Source organism: Rhinatrema bivittatum, chromosome 9 (genome assembly GCF_901001135.1).
Source record: "Rhinatrema bivittatum chromosome 9, aRhiBiv1.1, whole genome shotgun sequence".
In the NCBI taxonomy this organism is placed as follows: Eukaryota; Metazoa; Chordata; class Amphibia; order Gymnophiona; family Rhinatrematidae; genus Rhinatrema; species Rhinatrema bivittatum.
Window position 1 is genome coordinate 254,802,406 of NC_042623.1, and position 17,756 is coordinate 254,820,161.

At 42.6% G+C, this 17,756-nt stretch overlaps 1 protein-coding gene across 10 annotated transcripts in view; it reads left to right on the forward strand.

Annotated features, from left to right (window-relative positions):
- The window catches only part of MECOM (MDS1 and EVI1 complex locus), an 881,649-nt gene that overhangs the window by 779,921 nt on the left and 83,972 nt on the right, over positions 1-17,756 (forward strand). For 6 of the 10 annotated variants that reach the window (XM_029616015.1, XM_029616016.1, XM_029616022.1 and 3 more), the window contains 3 exons: positions 2,127-3,483; positions 6,588-6,611; positions 9,159-9,246. In XM_029616015.1, coding sequence (XP_029471875.1) covers positions 2,127-3,483; positions 6,588-6,611; positions 9,159-9,246 — 1,469 coding nt within the window. The remainder of the gene's footprint in view (positions 1-2,126; positions 3,484-6,587; positions 6,612-9,158; positions 9,247-17,756) is intronic. The other 4 variants (XM_029616018.1, XM_029616019.1, XM_029616024.1 and 1 more) reach the window with 3 other exon arrangements.

The window sequence follows — 17,756 nt, forward strand, 5'->3', positions numbered from 1 at the left end:
ACAGTATTTGTCAGCTTTACCACTATTTTTTCCCAATAGGCAGTTACAAACCATCTATTTCCATGATATATACCAGGGGCATAGCCAGAACTGATTTTTTGGGGGGACATTAAAGTTATCATGGGTGGTGCCCATGTTAACATGTGGTCAGTTGCCCCACCTTTACCCCATCCTATGTGGCTCTTCATGGCAGAGGCTACAAAATCCTTTTTAATGTTTGGTTACCACTAATCTGCATCTCCTGTCTTTTCACCCTCTCCCTGATCTGTCTCTGTTGTTTCTCACTTCCATCTGTAATTAATGCAGCTACCTTATACAAGGGTTAATCTCTCAGGTTGCGGAACAGCAATGATATAAATAGGCTTCCAGTCTTCCACCGAGCCCAGAAATTCCTGAACTTTTAAGAGGATGTGAGAAGGGGGATAATTACAAGCCAAAAAGTAGACAGAAAGACTTCAATGGACAGTAGTATTTCCCCATTCAAGTTATCCCTCTTAAAGGAACAGGGGATCCTGGACTGGCAGTGATTTTTTGCACCTTTAAAGAGCTGACGCAGATGAGACATGACCCTGCTGCTAAGGTTGGGGAGCCTAAGCCAAAAGCGAGGGGCCAAAGGCTGCTGACGTGCAAGTGTGTCCACACCTGTAATATATACCTTTCATAAATCAATTACTACCTCAAATATGCTCTCTTCCTATGCTTGACATACAAATAAGCATCTTTCAACTCTCAGCATTGTGATTTCATTTGCAGTGAATCATGGGAGTTGTGGTTCTGGGAAGCAAAGATGGCTACCTGTCTGTATCTGTTTCATTGTTCTTTAAATATATATGTCTGGTAAGCAAGACATTTAGAAAATTTATCAACACAGCTGAAAAACCTAAAAATGTGTCAAGATAGTTTTGATATATATTAACTAACAAGGCAGTTCTGCATCATTTCTGTTGTGCCAAATATATAATTGTACAGCCATTTAAATAGTGAAAAATTATTACACATGTTCAATATTTACTACCTAGATATGTTATTGAGGCTACTAACTATTTTTGTGGATTTCTCTTAAATATTTCTATTTGTGGGAGAAGATTGCGTAACATTTTATTTAAATGCAAATCTCCAAGAAGAGCAAAGCCTGCACACAAGGAAAACCGTTCCTGCCTGCTTAGTTCCCTGTGTAGTTCTTTTTCTTTTGGAGGACAATGTAATGATAAAATATATGAATCACAACTTTGAAAATAGTCACTGGTGATAGGCACCATCCATAACTGTCTGCCTACAGTTAAAAAAAAAAATGCAGCTAAATGTGAAGGTAAACAATTAAGACATGATAGCAAGTGGTCAGGCTTCTGAAGGACAGAGAGTTACAAGTGCAGGAAGGTTAACACAAGCATTGGTGTGAGTGGAAGTCAGGGGACGTGATTATAGTTCATGGGAACCAACAATTCAGGATGGGATATATTCAATTCAGTTTCCTTCACAGGCTTAAAATAGAGCCATTGTAAATTCTCTCTGTGTTTCTCAAATCATGAAAAAGATTGTTGAAAATGCCTCAGAATGCACAATGTGTATTGTTGGGTGGCTTTGATGTGTGAATGATGAGAGCCTAATGATATCATAGAAATTAAATAAAAGTACAGCAGCTATACACATTTTCCCAAGGGAAAAAAAAATATGATTAACACTCCAAATGTTTATGAACAAAAAAAAAAAAAAAAGTGTTAATACAATGAGAACATCAAAAGGTTCAATTTGTTCAAAGGTTATTGGTATTAAGTATGCCTTGTTTCCAAAGAGGATGTTCCTGTATATTTAAGTAATAAGGCTGTGTGTTAAATCATAAGCTAAGGCATGAATCTACCAAAATTAAAAAAATGCATTTCTGCTGTTATGATGTTTGAAAAAAGAATATATTTTTTGTATTCGGTCACAAGACATTGATCAGGTTGGGTGACTTGCCTTTGGAACACATTGAAATGGATTTCCATAGGATGTGTACCCTCTGAATATTGCCACAAGGCATCAGGTTATGGATTCGTGATTGAAGTTGAGATTGCACCATATTATGTTCTGAATTTAGCAAATACAGCCAGCCAAAACGCCTAAGATTTGTTTTTGTTTATATACAGGTGAGGTCTGCCATAAATCCTATACTCAGTTTTCAAACCTTTGCCGTCACAAACGCATGCATGCTGATTGCAGAACCCAAATCAAGTGCAAAGACTGTGGACAAATGTTCAGCACTACGTCATCCCTAAATAAACACAGGAGGTTTTGTGAGGGCAAGAACCATTTTGCGGCAGGGGGACTATTTGGTCAAGGCATTTCACTTCCTGTGACCTCAGCTATGGATAAAACTTCTATGATTAATATGAATCATGCCAATCCGGGCCTTGTTGACTATTTTGGTGCTAATAGGCATCCTGCTGGTCTTACCTTTCCAACAGCTCCTGGATTTTCTTTTAGCTTTCCTGGTCTGTTTCCATCAGGTTTATACCACAGGCCTCCTTTGATACCTACTAACTCTCCTGTTAAAGGACTACCAAGTACTGATCAAACAAACACAAATCAAAGTCCCCTCTTGACCAATCCTCAAATGCTACCAGCTACCCAGGACATTTTGAAGACGCTAAGTATTAAACACCCATCAATAGATGAAACTAAGCCAGTGGAGTTTCAACCAGGGAGGCCTTCTGGAGAGAGGCCTCATGAGAAAATCAGTGACCAGTCAGAGAGTAGTGACCTTGATGATGTCAGTACGCCCAGTGGCAGTGACTTGGAAACCACCTCTGGCTCTGATCTGGAAAGTGACATTGAAAGTGATAAGGAGAAATTTAAAGACAATGATAAATTGGAGGACAAATTAAGCCCTCTCCAAAATTTGGCTTCCATAAATAATAAGAAAGAATACAGCAATCATTCCATTTTCTCTCCATCTTTAGAGGAACAGACAGCGGTATCAGGAGCAGTCAATGATTCTATAAAGGCTATTGCTTCTATTGCAGAAAAATATTTTGGTTCGGCAGGACTTGTGGGTCTACAGGACAAAAAAGTTGGAGCATTACCTTACCCTTCCATGTTTCCCCTCCCATTTTTTCCAGCATTCTCTCAATCGATGTACCCATTTCCTGACAGAGACTTGAGACCGTTACCTTTGAAACTGGAGCCCCACTCGCCAAGCGAACTAAAGAAATCCTCCAAGGGGAGCTCTGACTCTCCCTTTGACCTCACGACAAAGCGGAAGGAGGAAAAGACAGTTGCACCGCTAACCTCGAAACCGCTAGCTCCACTTGGTTTGAGCCAGGATCAGCCACTGGACCTGAGCATGGGCAGCCGAAGTCGAGCCAGTGGTGCAAAACAGAATGAACCTCGGAAAAACCATGTGTTTGGTGAGAAAAAAGGAGCTGACCCCAAACAAAGTAAACTGGTCGACTCTTCTTTGCAGCATGCCAAGCCTAGTCCTTTCTTTCTGGACCCGATTTACAGGTAATGGATTTAATTTGCTATGACAATTTTTCAGAAGGAGTAAATAGAGGTTTCTAAATTTTCCACTGCATATCGATTCATGGAACATCAGTGGGTTGTGTGGTGAAATGAGAGGTGCATAACATAATCCAAGGCGTTTAAAATAATCTAAAATTATTTGTAACCAATCTCTCTTTTTTTTTTTTTTAAACAAAATTAGATTGATAATATGAAAATCAAATCGTTTTTTTTTAAATTTTTTTATTAACTACTGGAGGCCGGGGATTATAGGTCCAACTTTGCTGCCTGAGCAGAAGGAATTGATTGTCCTTGGACTCATCTGATCCTTCAGATTGTTAGCCACATCAGCAGCAAACTATGCTACAGTTTTCCATGATTAATAGTATCTGTAGTTTTAATATCTGCCACTAAAAGTGACACTGTAGCACTATGTGAATGGCCATATATTTAGTTTTGCATTCATGGTTCTATGAACATTTGCCTTGATTTAGCAGCCTGGCTGTCCATGCCAGCGAAGCGCTGTTGTTCGTAGTGAAAAAGTTGAAGACCATGGCAAGTCTATATCTTTATATGTTTTTGCAGTAAAAATCAGTATCTGTCTTCATAGTGATGTGATATATCATCATGAATGTGCTATTAATTGTACCTGAATGTTTGTCTTGATACCATACTCCTGTAATGGTTGGCATTAAGATTCTGTGTTTATTCTCCCAGCTGTAATTTGATTTTGGTTTGATTTATCAATTTATATTCTGTTTCTCCAGAAAACATTTCTGTTCAGAGCAGATCACAATGTTCTATAAACAACACAATTCCTTAACTACTTCAACAGTAAAATAACATATTCAGGAAGTACAAATTCATAAATATAAAAAAATTACAGAACACAGATTATATCAAAAAGTTCAAAGCTATTAAAATGTAGAAAATACAATTTCATGCAATCTATAATACTCAAAAAAAATCCCATTTCTAAAACAAAGATCCATTGCAGTTCATTCATCATTCAAAGTAAAAACTAAAACCAACATAAACTAAGAAATTAGTTCCAGGGTTCCAAAAAAAAAACAAAACAACATAAGTTTTTAAACAATGTCTAAAAATTAAGGGGGTCATTTTAAGATTGGCCTACTTTGACTTTCAGTTCAAGTGCATGAACAAACAGGCCCCAGAATCTCTCTCGCAACTCTTCCTTTATGCCCCCAAGGGAGAACTCAGATCTTCCCAACTAGCTCTACCTTCTGCCCCATTTCTGGCCTCTGGTAGAGTGTTCTGCACCAGATTTTGGGCCTTCAGCTGTTGCGCACCAAAGATCTGGAACATTCTTCCTTTATCCTTAGGCTTGGAGCACAACTACTCAACTTTCAGTAAGAAGTTTAAAGCATGGCTTTTTAGCCAAGCATTTCCAACAGAGACTTCCTGTCCAGAGAAGGGCTACCAAATGATAAGGGGAATGGAACAACTCCCCTATGAGGAAAGACTAAAGAGGTTAGGACTTTTCAGTTTGGAGAAGAGACGGCTGAGGGGGGATATGATAGAGGTGTTTAAAATCATGAGAGGTCTAGAACGGGTAGATGTGAATCGGTTATTTACTCTTTCAGATAATAGAAAGACTAGGGGGCACTCCATGAAGTTAGCATGGGGCACATTTAAAACTAATCGGAGAAAGTTCTTTTTTACTCAACGCACAATTAAACTCTGGAATTTGTTGCCAGAGGATGTGGTTAGTGCAGTTAGTATAGCTGTGTTTAAAAAAGGATTGGATAAGTTCTTGGAGGAGAAGTCCATTACCTGCTATTAAGTTCACTTAGAGAATAGCCACTGCCATTAGCAATGGTAACATGGAATAGACTTAGTTTTTGGAAACTTGCCAGGTTCTTATGGCCTGGATTGGCCACTGTTGGAAACAGGATGCTGGGCTTGATGGACCCTTGGTCTGACCCAGTATGGCATTTTCTTATGTTCTTATGTTCTTATCCTAGCTACCACAGACATATTCCCGTTTCTACAGCAACAGCAAAAGAGTCTAACTATGAATCTGACTTTAAATATATAGATCCTCAAGCAATATTGTTAATTTAACACTGCCGTAACCTACTTTAAATTTATTGTAATTTGCTTTGAGGCCATTCATGGTAAAAAGAGAAATATTGAATGCCAATAAAATATTACAGAATTTTATAACCCGCGCATATCAGGTATGCATAGATTATAAAATCTAGATTATAAAATATGCATATATCTGCTTCCACTCGAATACCTGCAATAAATTGAAAAAGTGTATTTCAATGCTTTGAAGGCACGTACTATTCCTACCTTTGGAAACATACGCACATGTATTTTATGTGTGAAAAAAATTATGCCTTGTTCTCATAAAACCCTGATTTAAGCACGTAAGTTGGTACATTTTTAAAACTTCATGTCCATGAGTGAATGCATTGTTGCATATATATAACCCTACATGTGCTTTGCCAATCCTATCAGAGAGGCTTATTAGAAGTCCCTAGTGTGGCTTGATGAAACAAGAGACCATGCGTTCTTGGTAGCTGCTCCTGAGATTTGGAACACTCTTCCTTTTGAGTACACACGGAAGGTTGTACAAAAATTTTCAAAGGGTTGTTAAATACTTTCCTGTTTCATCAAGCTTATTCTTTATGATCTCGGGCTGCTGAGTTTGTTTACAATATTATAATCAGTTGATTTTGTGAATTATGTTTTTGAAGCTTCATTTGGTTTTATGTGATTTTATTACGTATGTTTTTTGTTCACCGCCTTGGGCCTATGGAATTGGCGGCCTAAAAATTTAAATAAGTGAAATAACTTGCATGTGTAATTCAAATGTCCAGTTTTCTGATCCCTCCACCAGTTCACTCAGTCCTTCTCCAGATTATCGACTCCCCTCGGTTCACCCAGACCTTCCACCCAACCAATAATTGACAACAGGCCCATCTGATATCAATTTCACAAGATAATTAGCAGGTGTAAAATTGTGCGAATGTGTTACCACATGTACTCGCATAAGTCTTATAAAATAGCAACTTACATGCAAAACTCTTGGTGCCACCTTGGGATGCCCCTTGACTGCTCCTTTTTTATCTATTTAGAAGCGTGTGCAAAAGAGAATATATGTGAGTATTTCAATGCATCAAACCCATTTGTTTTTCCTTCCTATTTTCAAAGTATGTGTATGTATAATGGGGCAGATTTTAAAATCTGCGCGCACGGGGTACATTTGTGCACGCTACCCGGCGCGCACAAATGTACACCTGATTTTATAACATGCGCGTGCTGCCGCGCGTGCATGTTATAAAATCCAGGAGTCTGCGCACACAAGTGGGTGCACACTTGTGCACCTTGCACGCGCCAAGCTCTAGGGGAGCCCCGATGGCTTTCCCCGTTCCCTCCGAGGCCGCTCCGAAATCGGAGCGGCCTCGGAGGGAACTTTTCTTCTGCTCCCCCCCACCTTGTTTCAATTATTTACGCCTGCCTCTGGCAGGCGTGTCTTGCACGTGCCGGCCAGCTGCCAGCGTGCCATCCCCGGAGGACTCGTCCCACCCATGACTCGGCCGGCGCGTGCAACCTACGCCTGCCCAAAGGTAGGCGTAAATAACAAAAACAAAGGTGGGAAGGATTTAGGTAGGGTTGGGGAGCGTGTTAGGGTGGGGGAGGGGACGGAGGAAGGCTGCGTGGCTCGGCGCGTGCAAATTGCACAATTGTGCACCCCTTGCCTGCACCAACCCTGTATTTTATAACATGCGCGCAGCTGCACGCGCGTATTATAAAATCAGGCACACGTTTGTGCGTGCCGGGTTGCGCGCCCAAATGTACACCCGCGCGTACCTCTTAAAATCCGGCCCAATGTCTGATATATGTTGGATGGTGCTCTAATAAGGATCAGCATAGCAGCCTTCCTATATGCTTAGATTTGTAATGGCGGGCAAGAAACTGGAGGAAGATTGAAAACAAGTATCTGAATTAAAAATCAGAAAAAAATAGAGCGACATGTACGCACGTATGGGTCTGCGCGTAGATTTAAATATAACATTTTATAACGCAGGCATATGATGTACGGGTATTTTATAACGTGCATATCTCTACCCTGCAACATTCGCACATATGTAGGCTTACGTGCAAATACATGGCTTGCATTGAAACCACGTATCTCAATGCCCTGAATGCATATACTTTACCCACCTAGTTTAAAAATATACATGCATGTATTTTACATGTGAAAATTTAAAGGGACTTACCTGTGTAATCCCCGATTTACATGCATAAGTCTGTTTATTTTACAACATGCATGTGTCAAAATGATTAGTTTTATTAGTCCACCAGTTCTCCCAGTCCTTCTCCAGGTCATTGAGACCCTCCTGGTTCTTCAGCCTGAACGCCTCCTGCCCAGTCGGCACTACAGGATAAACACGTTTAATATCACTTACACCGGACAATTAGCAGGTGTAAAAATACGCAAGGAAGATGGCAAAGTCTGCATGCGTCTTTTAAAATAGCAATTTTGGCACGCAAGTGTAGGCCCTGCCCAGGAACGCACCTAGACCTCCTCTTGTTTACATGCATATATGTGTGCGTAAAAGTGAACATATGTGCTTATTTTGGACTTCCAGAATATGCGAGTAGAGACCTGCTAATTTCTACATGCGTAATGTTTTGAAAATTCACCTTTTAATTGGTTTTTTTTTGTTTTTTTAATTTGCTAGTCCTGCAGCTTTGTGAGTTCAGGTATCTCAAATATGTTAGCATATTGCCATCTTCTGCCGAGACAGTGCTTTTGATGAGACTTTTTCGGAAAGCTGTTTTTTTATGAATTTTCCGAGTTTCTGAGAGAGCATAGATAGAGCGAAGGAAGAATGGTAGTAATAGATACTTGAACTGTTAAGTTGAGTGTGTAGGTGGGGGCTGTCCTTGGATCACAATTGAAGACAAAGGCCTTAACTTAGCCAAATTTGCACAGAGTAGCGTTTCTCCAGAAGTGACCCATTAGCAGTTTTAGCAACATAAGATTAAGTCCATCCTTAGTACAAGCTAATCTGCTTAAGTGTTCTACTATAAGACTACAAGTTTTCCCTGCTAGTAAGTTTACTCGAAAGCTAAATGTGTCAGTAAATCTTAGCAAGATACTGCAATTAATAAAGAGCATGCTGAAGAGTGAGAAGACAAGATGATGTTGAGTTGAGGATGTTTGATCTAAATTCATTGAGGATGGTAAAAAAAAAATAAAAATGACAAAATCCTTAATTCTCTGCCCTGCTCACGGATCAGATAACATGATTTGCCAATTATTTACATTTTCTGTAAATATCATGATTCAGCATAATTCATGTGTCTGCCATTATAACATTTCTGTTTCGTTGGTTCTATATAAGGGAAATTTCAGCACAATATTAATCGTTTGATTTTTGTTTGTTTGTTTGTTTTTGAAATTTTAATAACTCTGTTTTGCATTTTATTCTTTGATTTCAGTTTCAATCCCCCATTTATGTTCTTATTGGTTTTTGGAAATTGCATTATTTCCGTGGAAAGCGTGTTGGCACCGCATGCCTCTGAGAACCTGGACACATTGTAGAGCTGTTGAATCTTTTATACTTCGCTAGCTATATACTGTAGTTATTTATTTGAGGTTGATTCCTCACCAGAAAATCTGATTTTAACAATTACAGGGTAGAGAAAAGAAAGTTAACTGAACCTCTTGAAATTATGAGGGAAAAGTTCTTGAGACCTTCTCCGGGGTTCTTGTTTCACCCACAGGTGAGTATTTTTTATTTATCAACGAATTGTAAATGAATTTGCTGAACCTTGAAAACAATGAAAATTAACTGAGTAATGTTTTATCTCATGCTCCTAGATTCATCAAAATGCTATAATAACGCATGCATAACACCCGCGGTAAGAAAAAGGCGTGTGTTTAGGGTAATTTTCGAATTACCACACCGTGCGTTAACATAGTGCGTCGCATAGGTAGTATCGCTTGGTGCGGTAAAGTTTTCACACCCTGCAATACTTCTGTTTTGCAGCTCGCAAAGAGCCTAGGAGAGCAAGAGAGAGACTACTTTATAAGGCCTTCATAGTAGTCAACATTTATATCTCTGTAGGAGGGCCAGCTAAAAGCTCGAGCTGAGGTGTTGGTGGCGGTTTAGGGTTTAGGGGCTAATTTTAGATGCAGAGTGAGACAAACGAACAGCACAGTACACCGAGGTATAGATTTGACGTCATTCGAAGTGAGGAGAGTTTCACAAAGATGAGATTTCTACTATAATCTCTCGCCCTAGCTTGATGGCCTCTATAACAGGGTACCATCAAGCTAGGGCAAGATAACATAGTAGAAATCTCATCTTTGTGAAACTCTCCTCACTTCGAATGACATCAGATCTTCTCCTTGGTGTACTGTGCTGTTTGCATCTAAAACTGACGCCTAAACCTTAAACCACCACCAGCACCTCACCTCGAGCTATTAGCTCTTATAGTGATATAAATAGTTGAATACTGTGAATGCCTCCCCAAAGTCTCTGTCTCTCTCTCTCTCTCTCCAAGCCCAGAAATGGCCGAAATATAATTTGCAAAATTTATCGCAAATTGCGTTATGGCCATTTTGGCCATATCGCACAGCTTAACGCCAGGAAAAAAGGTGTAGTTATTTTTGGCGTTAAAACCCTGCGATATTGGCCATTTTAATTAATTCTGCCCAAACCCCCTTCCCAATCCCGCCCCTTCCAAAAATGTGCCTTCGCGCCGTGCGGTAACACGATTATCGCATGCATTATGGCGTTATGATGAATGACCCAAATGTTTTCCCCTAACCCCTGGGTGGCTTTTCCTGGGCCTTCATTCTGCTGCTGACTGGAAGACTTCAGATTTGTCCTGAAGTCTGCTGGGAGAGAATGCATGGTCTAAGTCAAGGGTTTGTGAAACATTCAATCAAGGAAAAACTTTACAATGACTAGTCCTCACCCATACCTTCCGACCTGTCCCCCCTGCTCACTGCTTGCAGCCATAACGTTGTTATTACCAGTTTTCACCTTCCAAAGAATGATTGCTTTCCCTGATTTCCTTGTGCTGTCCAGATATACAAGGCCCGATTCAAATATTGTACAGCTTTTTATTTGGATTATTTTTGCCACAAAAACCTGAATTGACCACATAGATCAGTGGATTCTGTTCATTTCTGAAGAGTGACGCCATAGCATGCAATCAAAATGTATTTATGGAATAAATGGAAAATGGCTAAATTAAAAAATAAAAAGTGTGCATGTAAAATGTTTCAGTGTCACCCATAGAGACTACACAAATCCCATCATATAACTAACACCCTTTCACAAGTGCACAGGGAGAATACATTTCCCCCAAAATGCATGTGATCCCATATACATGAATAAATGGGCTCACAAGCACGTATGCAGGCATTTCATAATCCGCGTATATGCACATGATATAAAATATGTGGTATATTTTATTAAAAACATAGGCACCGATGTTAGGATTTGCACACGTACGAGCATATGATACATTAAATCGTATGCATGCGCTTTTTAGCTAACCTATTGCTAACGTCTAGGTATATGTTTTTTTTTCTGCGGGCACAAACTTCTGGTTTTTCGGAGGGGGGGGGTTCATTCCAAAATAGCTTCTCTCGCGCAGCCACCAGATTTTACCACCACGAACCTCCTACAGGTGTCCCTGTTGGTTAAGTGCATGAGCCTTCTCTTCCCATGCTGGGGGTTCCAGTGACAGTTCAACGCCGGGCCCTCGACAACAGGCGTGCTGATTGCCCACGTGGGGGTAAGTGAAAAGTGGGTAGTTTTCGTGTGGGTGGGGTATATGGATAGGGGGTGGGGTTAATAGAGGCATGAGGGGCTTGAGTGGGTGTGGCCTAAGGGGATATTTGGTGGGTAGGATGTGTTAGTGACAACAGGGAGGTATGGGGGTGGCAGTTGCAGGGTAGAAAGGTGAGTGGTTGGGGCCAGCGGGAGGGGACCAGCACAGAATGAGTTGCTTTACAATTCCTATTTCTCTGCATAGACTGAGGACCTAAAGAAGAAGGCTGGAAGCTACACGCCAGGGAAAGGGAGTGGCTCGTGCCTGGGAGGATGAGCACCAAGGTAGGTTATTTACGTAAGCCATCAGGGCGAGATGTAAAGGTATTTGCTTTGTCACGTGTACCCCACTATTGCTCTGCCATGCTGCATGGCCCTGTTGTTAAGCAGTACATGTTAGACACTCGCCAACCTTGCGTTAACATCTAGAGGGATTGACATCCTACTCCTCTTACCCTTGCCCCCCCTAACTGAGTGCCTGCATTCTCCAAACATCCACGCAGCAGTGGATGCCTCCTGGCCCTTGCCTTCTTGCTGTATAGGCCACACTGCAGTATGACCCACTTGCACACTAAGCCAAGCAACGAGGCCCCACTTCTACACAGACAGCATGTATAAAAGGACAGCTTTATATAAAGCTGCCATAACAATGGTGACCCATCTGTGGCCTGGTCAACCTTCGTGGGAGCATTTACCATCGCTTCTATCTTTCCTAGCTGCTAGTGGATTATGCACATCACATCCTGGAGCATATGAGCTATACTGACATGCCGTTTTAGCTCTCTTTACAGCTCGTTTTCCTCGTCTGAGGCAGAGAAGGAGGAGGAAGAAGCTGACGAGGGAGGTGAGCAGCCAGCTCCTCCAGCAGCAGAAGCACCTTGTGTGCACTATTGGGGACCAGCAGCGGTGGCTCCAGCAGGGCCGGACCAGCCACTCCCCCCCCCCCCCCCCACCCCTGCAGGAGTTCCCAGGCCTGATCAGGCAAGCAATCCCTCTCCCCTTCGCTGTGGAGTTTCCCCTCTGGGCTCCGAGATCTCAGGATGTAGGGTCCTGAGCCTGCCCAGTCCTTGCAGAGCCCCGAGAAACCCTTTTCCTTTCTGCAGTGCTCCTTGGTGTAGTAGAGGTCGCCCTTGCTGCTGGAACCCCTCCATTAGCACAAGAGTGGACTCTAAATGCCACAGTGGGGGGCTGCGGGGTGAATTCTGGGTCCTGCAAGATGACTTCAGAAGGTCCTGACTTTCAGAAGTCTCCAGGACTTTCAGAAGATGAGTTTCTGAAAGTCCTGGAGAAGCCTTTATTGAAATTCGGGAGTCTCGTCACAGGTGCTCTTGAGCTCTCTTCCAGCCCCCTAGGCCTCTCAGGACCTTACTTCCTGGACTCCCTGGCCTTTTTCACATTGCGCAGTTAGGCCTTAGAAATCTCCCTCCATGCCTCATGTTTTTTTCCATTTTGTAAGTAGTTTTTAAAAACTTTGTATATTTTCCTAAAGGTTCATACTGATTACATTTTCCTTGTGTGTGTCTGTTTTTTGGTAACCACATGTGTAGCTCCTTTTCCACCCTCAGGTAGGACCTTTTCGGGATGCCCTCTTACAAACACTCAATGCCATGCATAGAGGTATCCGTTGCAGGTCCGTTCATTATTCTCATTCCTCCACTCGGGTAACCTTACAGCTGCCTGCACGTACATTTTGTTGAAGAGGGTTAGACACAACACTGCAGAGAGGGTTGCCAGCGTTGACCTATTAGCTCCTGCCATCCCAAATAATGGGTCAGAACGCAAATTGGAGTCGCTAAAGCTTCACTGGGGTGAGGGGAACTTGAGTTTCAAATACCAGAAGTCTTTACACAACCGTAGCCTTCGTATTAGAAATCGGTGTGTGTTCTGTGCGCCAGTAAACACTCGCAGGCCCTTGCAGGGATTTCAGTGTTACCAGAAAGCCCTTCATGGGGGGAGGTATGGGAGTCACGGCAGAGTCTGTGAGCTTGCACTAGCTCAATGGGCTGTTGCTTAATTTCAGGTACCAGCGCTGCAGGCTCTTGCAGATCTCTGTCAGGCTTATAACCACCCATGAAGGCAGCGGGAGGTTCAGTATGCTAGGGCTACTAGAAATTGCCCTGGCTAGTTTCTCCTCACCCACTAATAACCTTCAGCTGCCATACGAATAGGTAAACAGACTCTACCTGCCATTCCTTCTCAACAGGTGTTATGCACCCTCAGGCCTGGGGGATAAAGCATAATCTTGTAGTTGCCCATGGAGGGGATTACAAAAGCAGAGGCTGAATTATTGGAAGGCCTCTGGGGGAGACAGGATTTGATGGACATAATGAAAAGGGCTGGTAGGGGGGACGAGAGGGAGAGCAGGGAAAGAGAGAGAGGAGGCAGGGGGGTTATAGGGTAGGCCAGCCCAGCACAATATACTTTGATATGAGTGGGTTAGAAATATTTTAAATAAATAGGCGCTGGAGTAACAGTAGTTGAGAGTGTGGTTATTCTTGATTGGAGGAGGTGCTCAAGAGGGGACGATTCCTCTCTAGACTGTATGGAGAAAACAGCAGGGATTAGCTGCATCCTGCTGAAGGTGAGTGAATGTAGCAGTGGGATCGAATCCCAGCCATTTCCTCAACCCTCTGGTTAGGGGTTCAAGTGATATAAAGAAAAGCAAACATGGGATGACCTAGGTGACATGTATGGCAAAACACATTATTTCCTATTCAAAGAGGCAAAGAATATTATGCAGGTCTGTTCGGTGGATAGAAATATGTGCTGTTCTTCCCCAGTAGTAATAGCAATGCACAGGGAGACCAGGGGCACACACATGAACTGGCCCTTTCCAATACAGCACGTTTAACACCGTGGAAGAAGTGACATATAGAGGTGCTGCTAGGACCTGCAGCCATTGGAAGCAGGCTGCTGCTACTGCAAGGTTCATTTAAGCTCCTCAGGGTGCCACAACCTTCAGATGGGCAAGGAAAACTAGATCCATATTTCTATTCCAACGTGTATCTGAAGTACGGTTAGCAGCAATACAAAAGATTTCCCTGCTCGTACAGTTTATCCTCTCATTCAGTGCCCAGCTTTTCTTCACATGCTTCACTGGCTCCATCTGGTTATGCCTTCATAAACCTGCCCATCCTCACGCCTGTGAAAGCAAACTTAGCTTTCAGAGTTGGCCTGCATGGAGGAACGCAGCTTTGTCCAGGGTTCTGCAGTACCAGTAAGAGCCTCTGCTATCTGAGGACTCTCGGAGCAAAGATCCCAGCTGTGAGCAGTTATGAACTCCTTGGTGTTTTATTTACCTGGTCCTTCACCCACCTCCCATCACCAGTAATCCCTTAGCAGCGTTAAACGAACCTTATTTCTAGCAGTCAACAGACTTTGGCAAGCACCTAAATCTGGATCACAAATGTGATTTCATCAGCTGTTTCCTATCCAGACATTAATGACAAGAGAGAGGATTATTAGGGGAAAAGAAGAACATAAGAAAATGCCATACTGGGTCAGACTAAGGGTCCATCAAGCCCAGCATCCTGTTTCCAACAGTGGCCAATCCAGGCCATAAGAACCTGGCAAGTACCCAAACACTAAGTCTATTCCATGTTACCAATGCTAATGGCAGTGGCTATTCTCTAGGTAAACTTAACAGCAGAGTCCCATTAGAAAGTTTGCTTGATATATGATAACACCATAGACTCGTATACATGACTATGAGATGGAGGCCTAAATAAGGTTCTGTCCCGTATGGATAAAATCAGGTGTGCAAGAAAAAATGTCCAGGTCTATATATTTATAATACCCATCCTGCTTATTGATCATTCACTATATATCTTGTAGAGTTGGGAGAACAGGCTCCATGTCATCTGGGACAAGTAGAGCCGGTCCAGGTCTTACACACATTGCTATCTATATCTATAAGGATAAACAATGGACCAGATTAAAAAGTGGTAGAAGAGATGGATTCTGCTGTTAGATCTTATATAGACCCTTTGTGCTTACTGCAAATTGGCAAATAAACCTATTCTAAAGCACATGTAGCAATTATACATGTGTATATAACACCATACAGTGTAACTGTAAACATGCCTATAATTGCTATCTACAGTGTTTTCATTATGTTTATGTGTAAGATTCACTTGTGTATATCCCACTCATTTATTCTTGCAAGTACATGCAATTTACACATGTATGTGGGTATAAAGGGTTGACTTCCAGTGCTCCTGCAGTTTTGGTTGCCACATCCCAAAAAATAAATAGTTGCACTGGAGAAGATGCACAGAAAGGTGACCAAAATGATAAAGGAACGGCTCGCCTATGAGGAAAGGCTTAAGAGGTTAGGGCTGTTAAGCATATAGAAGAGACCACTAAGGGGGGATATGATAGAGGTCTATAAAATCATGAAGGCCTAGAACAGGTAAATGTGAATCTGTTACATACTCTTTCGGATTATAAAAGGACTAAGGAGCACTCCATGAAGTTAGCAAGTAGCACATTTAAAATAAATCGGCAAATTCTTTAACACTCAATTAAGCACTGGAATTCTTTGCCAGAGGATGTGGTTAGTGCAGTTAGTGTAACTGGGTTTAAAAAAGGTTTGCATAAGTTCCTGGAGGAGAAGTCCATAAACTGCTATTAATCATGTTGACTTAGGGCAGTGGCTCCCAACCCTGTCCTGGGGACCCCCCAGCCAGTCAGGTTTTCAGGATATCCACAATTAATATGCATGAGAGAATATTTGCATGCACTGCCTCCAAAATATGCAAATTTTCTCTCATGCATATTCATTGTGGATATCCTGAAAACACGACTGGCTGGGGGGTCCCCAGGACAGGGTTGGGAACCACTGACTTAGGGAATAGCCAGTGTTATTACTGGCATTAGTAGCATGGGGTCTGTTTAATGTTTGGGTTCTTGCCAGATACTTTTAACCTGGATTGGCTACTGTTAGAAACAGGATGCTGGGCTTGATGGACCCTTGGTCTGACCCAATATGGCAACTTCTTGTTTTCTTATGTTCATGTTTTCCTGCTTGCACCAATTCTCAAAGGAGTAGAGTAGTTGTGAAAAAGCCCAACTTCCTGCCTTGTGAGGTGGACCTTCATGTCCGTCAAGTCAAGAGGGTCCAGCAACTTCTGTATGGCCCCCCAGTCCAGGAGAATGGGTTTGTATAGGAGAAGATCCACCACCAGCTCAGCATAGTGTATCATAACAACTACAGTGTGAAAAACCTGAGCTACAAATGGCTGGACATCTGACGTCTTGTCAAGAGGAAGCTGGACAGGATGAGAGCTGAGGGGCCTGCCAGCCAGGTCACCTTCACCGTAGCGGAACAGATGGTGCTAAGCACCAGTTTGGATGCAGCTGTGGGAGGGGTTGACCAACTGGACACCTCCCAACCTGTAGACCAGCAAGGTGAGCATTTTATATAGGAAAATGAGATAACATGTGTATGGAATGATTTCTTATGTGTATTGTACCACTTTATGATGTACTGTAATGCTCCTTGTTCAGTAGGGTTGCCAACTGACTCCAGACTTTCTGAATAGGTTGATCGTCCAGGCTTCATCCCAAGGCATGCAAGAACTTGTAGTCTAGCTTTTCTAAGGGACAGCATTGTATAAGACAGAATTACTACTTCTCGAATGCTATGACTAAATTAAAGGACTGGAGCTTCCTGTGCTCAACACCTGGAGCCAGTAGACAACCCTTTTGAAGAGCCGCACCATGTAGTGAGTCCTCTCTCTCTCGTTTTGCATGCTGGTATATAACAATTGTTTCCAGGGTATATATCTATACCACTGGAATGCTTTGGTGTAGCAGGATGTGCTATACTAGGGATAATGGAGCTGTTCTATTATGCAGAAAGGAAGGGCTTGTGAATGTGAAGAGAAATACTCATATACCATGCATATTGAAAGTATGTACAATTTACTAATTTGCAGAGGAGCAGCCAGGCGATGACTCAGATGGGCCGAGACCAGGTGACCTCCAGAGGGCAAGGCAGTGCTCACAGATGCTTCCTGCTTGCTCAGAGGAGGACACTGAATTGCAGAAGGGACCTGCAGAGAAGCAGTGACAGCAGAAGCCTATGATGGAGGAAGAGATCCCGCTGGTGGCTACTTTTTCCCCAAATACCTGATCGTGAGCAGCTTGCAGGTTGCCAGCATGAGGGTAGCACTGCGGAGGAAGAGGTCATGTCTCCTCAAGAAGAGGAGGTGCAGGCCACTCCTGCGAAGAGACACATTGTAGACATCAATACCCGAGTGGTGGAAGAGATTGCAGGACTCGGGACCGAGATGCAGGGTCTGTGGGAAGTTGTGAGGGAGGAGATGCAGGGGCTCCAGGATGTGGTGAGGGAGGAGATGCAGAGCGTGCCGCAGGAAGTATGGGACCTTTGTCATGCTATGCATGTCCAGACTGCAGTGTGAAGGGAGATGGTGCAGAGAACGC